The sequence below is a fragment of the Oreochromis niloticus genome, linkage group LG19 (assembly GCF_001858045.2).
Source record: "Oreochromis niloticus isolate F11D_XX linkage group LG19, O_niloticus_UMD_NMBU, whole genome shotgun sequence".
In the NCBI taxonomy this organism is placed as follows: domain Eukaryota; kingdom Metazoa; phylum Chordata; class Actinopteri; order Cichliformes; family Cichlidae; genus Oreochromis; species Oreochromis niloticus.
This window is the reverse complement of record NC_031983.2, coordinates 14,795,393-14,803,295: the sequence shown is the minus strand read 5'-3', so window position 1 is coordinate 14,803,295 and position 7,903 is coordinate 14,795,393. Positions and strand designations below refer to the sequence as shown.

The 7,903-nt window shown below is 38.6% G+C and overlaps 1 protein-coding gene across 1 annotated transcript; it reads left to right on the top strand.

The window, feature by feature from the left end:
* Positions 1 to 3,265: 3,265 nt before the first annotated feature.
* LOC100705461 (cathepsin L1) lies at positions 3,266 to 6,712 on the top strand. Its single transcript, XM_019348479.2, has 9 exons — positions 3,266 to 3,398; positions 3,824 to 3,908; positions 4,171 to 4,286; positions 4,423 to 4,565; positions 4,691 to 4,879; positions 4,973 to 5,164; positions 5,864 to 6,026; positions 6,126 to 6,231; positions 6,434 to 6,712. Exons 3-9 carry the CDS (start codon positions 4,187 to 4,189, stop codon positions 6,531 to 6,533), a joined length of 993 nt encoding a protein of 330 aa, XP_019204024.1. The 5' UTR covers positions 3,266 to 3,398; positions 3,824 to 3,908; positions 4,171 to 4,186; the 3' UTR covers positions 6,534 to 6,712.
* The last annotated feature ends 1,191 nt before the right edge of the window (positions 6,713 to 7,903 follow it).

Genomic DNA, 7,903 nt, shown 5'->3' with positions numbered 1-7,903 from the left:
GCTGGTGATTGACTTCAGCAAGAAGCCACCCCCTATTACACCAGTGAACATCCAGGGTTTGGACACTGAAACGGTGGAGGAGTACAAATACCTGGGTGTTCACCTCAATAGCAAACTGGACTGGTCCACGAACACAAATGCACTCTACAAAAAGGGTTTAAGTCATCTCCACCTGCTGAGAGGAAGACTATCTGCTATGACTGGTTGGGGGTGAGGGGAGGAAGATAGGATAAAGACACACTGTGGAAGAGAGACAGAGATGAATACCAACTAATCATTAAATGCGGTAAGAGAAGCACTAAGTGAAGAAGAAATGTTTCAGTTCATCATGGGAAGGCCCAGGCTGCTGTGGGCCTAGTCATAATTAATGGACAATTCACCTGATCCAGCCCTAACTGTAAGCTTTGTCAAAAAAGAAGGTTTTAACCTTAATCGTTAAAGTACAGAGGGTGTCTGTCTCCCACATCCATAATGGGAGATAGATCCGTTGGAAGGCTCTGCCTCTCATTTTACTTTTACACTTTATAATCTGGGAACTACAAATAAGCTAGCAGTCTGAAAGCAAAATCCTCTATTGGGGTGATAAGGCACTATGAGGTCTATAAGATAAGATAGCTCCTGATTATTCAAGACTTTGGATGTAAGGGAAAGGATTTTAAATTTGCCTGTTAGCCAATAATGTACCCTCCCACTAGAACACACTCTCTTCCCTGTCAGTACTCTCACTGCAAAATTTTGAATCAACTAAAGGCTTTACAGACAGTTTTTAGGACATCCTGATGAATTACAATAGTCCAGCTCTAGCTGAGATCTTTGTAGTAAAAAATTATGGTCCACAGTATTGATTGCTGTATTGAGGTCTAGCAGGAAAAGCACAAAGTGTCATGGTCCTGAGTCTGCAGACTCAGTGGTTTTGTTTTGATTATTTTCTCGTGTTCTAGTTTTATTCTGATTTTGTATTCTGTCTGGGAACTTCCTGTTTTATTTTGTAGATCCGTGTGTGACTTAACTGTGTTTAGCTTGTGTTTCCCCGTCATCTTGTGATTAGGATCAGCTGTGCTTCCCTCCTGTGTGTCATTTCCTAATTACCTTGTGTATGTGTATGTAGTGTGTGTCAGTCTGTGCTTATCGTCGGTTTGTCTGTGGATGTCTGTGTCTCTCAGGCCTATTCTCTGTGCCCTTTTCCCATATTTTGGTATGATTTCAGGTTTGTTCACTAGTTTTTCCCAGTTTTTAGTTTTGTACCTTAGTTTTGTCCTCACTTCTGTTCATTCTCGTTCACTGTAAATAAACTCACTCGCACCACCGCCTTTGTCTGCAACTTGGGTCCTCCTTCACTACATCACACGACTGCTGCCCCAGTCATGACACACAGATTAAAGAGTGTATAATTTGTGTGTATTGATTCTCATTGGGTTCTCACTGGCTCAGCTTTAAGAGTCACCACGGTCAAATGTTTGGACATGTTGGAGGTATATCCCCTCTTTATTGTGGTCAGTGTTGGGGTCGTCACAAAAAAAAAAATGTATTACTTATTATACACAGAACAGTTATCTTAAAAGTAATGGAATATGTTACTTAATAACTCCCAGGAAATATTAATTATAAAACTTGTTAAATTACATCCATGTTACTCTGTAAAATGTCCTAAAACCCATTGTCACATAATAACTATTTAACAATATAAACCTATAGGCTACAGCCCCACATACCAACACAAATCCCTATCCTAATAAAGACACACATATGATCTTTCTCATAGTATTTAGGTATGAACACAAAGCTGATAACCACAATGATTCTACATGAACAGGAACAAATGGAGGCTGCAGCCTGCCTATTCATCACTGCTTTAGTTACCTGCTGAAGTTCAGTGTGGCTGCCGGACTGGGGTTAGCATTCACTCAGCTTTAACATCAGTCTGGCTTCTTGGCTAGCTTAGCGTTGGCATGCTGTCTTCATTGTCATTTGTGCAGATGCTCGCAAAGAGCCGAAGTTGTGTTCTGGTTGCAGATTTGTACTTTACCATTGCAGTCTCATCCCTTTGTGCACTAAAAGTTAAACTAATCTCCATATCAACGCTGTAGACTGCACTGCTAATTTCCTGCTCTGGCACCTGAACTGAATGTAGCACAAGCACAAGAACCGATAAGTGAGATCGACAGTCAAGCAGACTAATAATACCAAGGAATTGGTCTACTGGGAACCGGTTCTAGTAGAGAACCTGTTCTCAACTGCCATCCCTATCTATGAGTTGTACCATTTCCACTGAAGCTGCAGTTAGATTTTGATATATGCCTTGAAGACAATACATAATTATAAATATGCCTTTAGCAGAGCTAAAGTGAATATGTCATTGTAAGATCAATATATCAAACTTTGTTCAAATAAGCCAGGGTCTCTAAGCCATCTCTCTGGAGGGTAAACAAGGGATGAACAGTTTCTTTTAATGAAAAATATAACTGGCATTAACAGAATGGTGCTTGTAAGTAAAACAACATAAGAGAGAATTTTTCCAGAACTTTTCTGTTAGGATCCCTGGGTCATCGACCCAGTGGGTTATGTTTTGGTTCTTTGAGTTTTGTTATTTCATTATATTCTTGTTTGCTTTTTGGGTTTTTGGATTATTCTTAGTTTAGGTTCTCTGGGTGGGTTCTGTTAGAGTTTTAGTGTTCTGGTTTTCTGTCTGTGATTCTGAGTTGCTGTCTCCCCTGTTTGCTGTATCCCCACGTCCAGTCAGTGTCTGTGTCTGCCCTGGTCCCACGTCTTTGTTCCCTTTGTTATTATGCCTGCCTGTGAGTCTGTGTTATGTTTCCTGTTTTACTTTGAAAGTCCATGTCTCATGTTAGTGTATCTGGTTTTGCTCTCCTTGTCTCGTTAGTCCTGATTTGCCCCAGCTGTGTTTCCCTCCTGTTGCCCATTCCCTGATTGCTCCCTCTGTGTATTTGAACCCTGTGTTTCTTTGAGTCAGTGTCGCGTCGTCCCTCATGCTGTGTGTATCTCCCTGTGGTTCCCTGTGTGTGTGTGTGTGTGTGTGTGTGTGTGTGTGTGTGTGTGTGTGTGTGTGTGTGTGTGTGTGTGTGTGTGTGTGTGTGTGTGTGTGTGTGTGTGTGTGTGTGTGTGTGTGTGTGTGTGTGTGTGTGTGTGTGTGTGTGTGTGTGTGTTTTGTTAGATTCTTTTCAGTTTAGGTTTTGTAGATTTTCTTTGTTCAGCAATAAAGCTGTTTTGAGTTCACCGTTTTGTCTCCGGAGTCTGCACCTTGGGTCCTATTCCTGTCTGCACACAGCCGTAACATGACATTTTCAAACCAATGATGCGTAATCATGGTTGCATTATCCAGCTCTCTTTGTGGTTACAGTGGCTTGCAAAAGTACAAAAGAATTCAAGTTACAAAATAGGTTGGTGGTCAAAGTAAAATTAAATAACTTAACTTGACCATGTCTCTTAAGTGTGTATTTTTATGATTTTACATTATGTATTTTAAGTATTTCAAAAGATTGCAGATTAAACTTGTTTCATTCGATTAATATATCAAATGAAATTGTTTGCACTCAGCTAGCTTAAACTACTTTCATTTGACATAAGGTAATTTAAAATCAAAAACAGAGCATTCAGTGATATCTCTCAAAGCTCTGTAGAACTATGTCAAATCATACAATAAAGTGCAGATTTGGTGATTATGCATCAAAAGAATGACTCGTGACACTTAAATTAATTAGCTTTGCTGTTTTTGTTAAATAAAATGTTCTCATGTGATCCTCTTCTTAATGTATAGCTCCACCTCTTTTTATATCTGACATTCTTTCTGTTTGTTTACGAGCAGCTGGAATAGCTGTAGTCAGCTATATAAGCACTCCTCCCATGTGGTTATACTTCAGTCTTCGGGACAGACGCAGACACTGAGACAGGTAAGTAGCTACAACACAGATAACATGCAGACAAATGTAAATACACATTTTAGTGTTGTACCCATGAAAAGAAAAAAACAGAGATTTATTCATTTGAAAAACGAGAATTTAAAAAAAAGAAAGAAGGAAATAGAGTGCATACTGCAATAATGGAAAGCGACATCCAACATCATGACAGAAAGCATTTTAAAGCTGATGTTGGAAACATCAGAAACAAGCTGTTTAGTTTCCTGTAAGTCAAAAGGATCTGTGTCTGTTTCAGCTTGTTTTTAGTCAAGATGAAGTTGCTTCTAGTTGTTGCTGCTGTTCTGGCTGTATCCAGCTGTGGCCGCATGTCTCTGGAAGACATGGAGTTTCATGCCTGGAAGCTCAAGTTTGGTGAGACAGTAGATCTCTTCCACTCCATTTTTATTTTAGCCTTTTGCCAAATGCTTTTAATAATGTTTGGCAAGATTTGTAATTTTTTCTTTTTATACTTAATGATGATATTTAATTTTCCTTTTTTAACTGACAGAAAAATCCTACGACTCTCCATCAGAGGAGACTCAAAGGAAGCAGATCTGGCTCAACAACCGTAAACTTGTGCTAAAGCACAATGCTTTGGCTGACCTGGGTTTGAAGTCCTTCCGCCTTGGGATGACCTACTTTGCTGATATGGTATGTGCAGAAAAAGATGTTGTTTTGGTTTTACCCTTCAGCATTTATATTTTCATCAATATGTTCAGTTGCAATTTTACATGGCATTTGGCAACAAAAACCTCATGAATGTTGTCCCTCTTTAGGAAAATGAAGAGTACAAAAAGCTGGGCTGTCTTGGCTCCTTCAATGCCTCTCTGCCTCGCCATGGTTCTACCTTCAGACGACTGCCTAAAGGTACAGTCCTGCCTGACACTGTTGACTGGAGGAAACAGGGATACGTCACTCATGTCAAGGATCAGAAAGAATGTGGGTCCTGCTGGGCCTTCAGTGCAGTGAGTATATTGGAATTAGTCTTCTTCGTTGCTGTAAAGTGGGAAACTTTGCTCGACTGTTGCTTTTTTAAAATTGACTCATTCTTATTACAGACTGGTGCACTGGAGGGTCAGTACTTCAAGAAGACAGGAAAGCTGGTGTCTCTGAGTGAGCAGCAGTTGGTGGACTGCTCTCGTAAATTTCGCAACAATGGCTGTGAAGGAGGAGAACCGCACTGGGCCTTTCAGTACATTCGATACAATGGAGGTCTTGACACTGAGGAGTCCTACCATTATGAGGCTAAAGTAATACGTCAACAACATATCACACCTGATTTCTTGTTGATGTAAAGCATAGTATGTAAATCAGGTAATATAATTGTGATTATACCTTCATAATCAGTGATGGAAAAAAAGGGCGTTCAGTAATTAGTAATCTAATGAATTACTATTCCGGTCGTTACAACGCTGTAACCATTACTAACAAGAAAATGTGGTTGCTCACGTGGTACTATTTTTCAACACACAGACAGTTGAAGCTGTCTCATACTATACTATACTACTATACTATAAGCGATGTTTTTTCCTGAATAATATTGTCATGTTTAAAGCAGGAAGAAAAGACAAAAACAGCATCTTCTAAGGAAACACTCTCAACTTGCGAGCAAACACAACCCCCACCCCCTTATATTGGTGGAAACATTTACCATGTCGACCAATCAAAAAATTATATGGCAACATGGCATTTGGTTGTTTAGGAAGAGAGGGAAGTTTTAGCAGTGATGGCAGCGAGAGAGCGAACACTTTTTTAAAAGTAATGCAATAGTTACTTTTCTTAGTAATTAGCTACTTTTATAACATTGTAACTCAGTTACTAACTCAATTACTTTTATGAAGAAGTAACTAGTAACTATAACTAATTAATTAAGTAACTTGCCCCACATAATTCATAACATGTCAGTACAATAAAGTTTATAATGAATTATGACATTTTCTCTCAATTAGGATGGACAATGCCATTACAACCCTGATTCTGTTGGTGCCAAATGCAGTGGTTATGTTAATGTGAGTCCATTTGAAGATGCCCTGAAGGAGGCTGTGGCCACCATCGGACCAATATCTGTGGCCATTGATATTTCTCGTGTGTCGTTCCAACTCTACCATTCAGGTGCAGACACTGAAACACTTTGGGGAAAATGCCTACAAAAATGACCTCAAATATGAAAAGAAATTGGTTTTTATTATACTTAGTCTGTTGTTTTTCCAGGAGTGTATGATGAACCTTGGTGCAGCAACATAAACTTGAACCATGCTGTGCTGGCTGTGGGTTATGGTACTGAGAATGGACATGACTACTGGCTGGTCAAGAACAGGTAAAAATCCACATATAATGGTCATATTAATTCATGTGCTTCACTCCTTTTATCATCTACTGAGTGGTGATATAAAGCTACATAAAAGCATATATTTATGCGTCCTAATCAGAACATTATGTCTTTACATGCTATTGAACTATTAGTGTGAACAAAACTCATTCTTAGCTGCTAAATATTGTTAATTTGTTTCTTTCTGTAGCTGGGGTAGTGAATGGGGAAACAAGGGATACATTAAGATGACCAGGAACAAAGACAACCAGTGTGGGATTGCTACTGAAGCAAGCTACCCTCTAGTCTGAAGAAGTGGAAGCAAACTCATCTGCATCTTTTTTCTTCTGCTTTGACCAAAATTTTGTTTAAAATGCCATTTTAACATAATAAACTTCTGCACATTTAAAATATGTATGCATTCTACAGTTTAATCACTGTGTTTTCTTTAAAAAAAATAATTAAATTAATCAGATTATATAAGACAGTATCTTATTGTTCACGGTGTTAAGCGTCTCTTTTCCCTGGTTGATAATGAATGGAATAATTTTATAGAGACTATAAACATATTTTCTTGTGTGTTTTCACTGTTGGTTTAATAACCATGAGGTGGTTTTAGCATTAGAAACTGGTCTCTTAATCAAGCCACTATTATACAGACAGAGATATTCACAGTGTTGGGAAGGTTACTTTTAAAATGTATTCCACTACAGATTACAGAATACATGCCCCCAAATGTATTTTGTAACGTATTCCCTGACGTTACTCAATGAGAGTAACGTATTCTGAATACTTTGGATTATTGAATATATTATCAAGTTTTTTACAACTACATGAATGTACTATTTCTGTGTGATTTATTATTATTACTGAAGGTTACTCACCATAGTAATACCAACTACATTTTTAAATCTTAATATAAAATGAGCAACAGTAGGGTAGACATTAGGTAAGGCTGCACTTTTTGCTGCAATCTCGTATAGAAAATAGTGATGTGCGGATCGATACTGAAATATCGATTCCTCCGATACCAGTCATTTATGTTCTAGAATCAATTCTCATAATAAAATATTGATATTTTAGTAATTTAGGGTAAATTTGTACTTTATCATTAACAGTAACACAGTGGAAAGAAACTATATCATTCAGATTGTCTACATTGGAAGGAACTACTTCCTCTTCCTGTCACGGTTCTGGGTCTGTTGGACCCAGTATTTTGAGTTGTTATGTTTTGGTGTGTTTTTACATTCTGGATTCTTTTCTTATGATGATGATTATGAATCTATGTTTCGGTTATTCTCGTTTAGGGTTTAGTTCGTAGGTTTTGTGCTCTCATGTTTATTGCAGGTTTAGTTCAAGTTCCATGTGTCATTTTCTGTCTGTCTCTCAGTGTCGTGTCTGCGTCCCTGTGTAGTGTTTTCTTGTTTCCTTTTTTATTGTGAAGGTCTGCATCTCATGTGAATGTGTTCAGTTTTACCTCTTGTCTCGTCTCGTTAATTACTCCCAGCTGTGTCCACCACCTGTGTGTAATCTCCCTGTGTTTCTCTGAGTGTATTTGAGTCGTGTCTTCTGTGTTTGTAGTCGCTGGTCCGTCTGTGTATCCACCCTGCTCCTTCTGTGTGTTATCCCTGCTGCCTCCCGTCATCTACCTCTGCTCGCCGTCTTTCATGTTCGTGTTCTG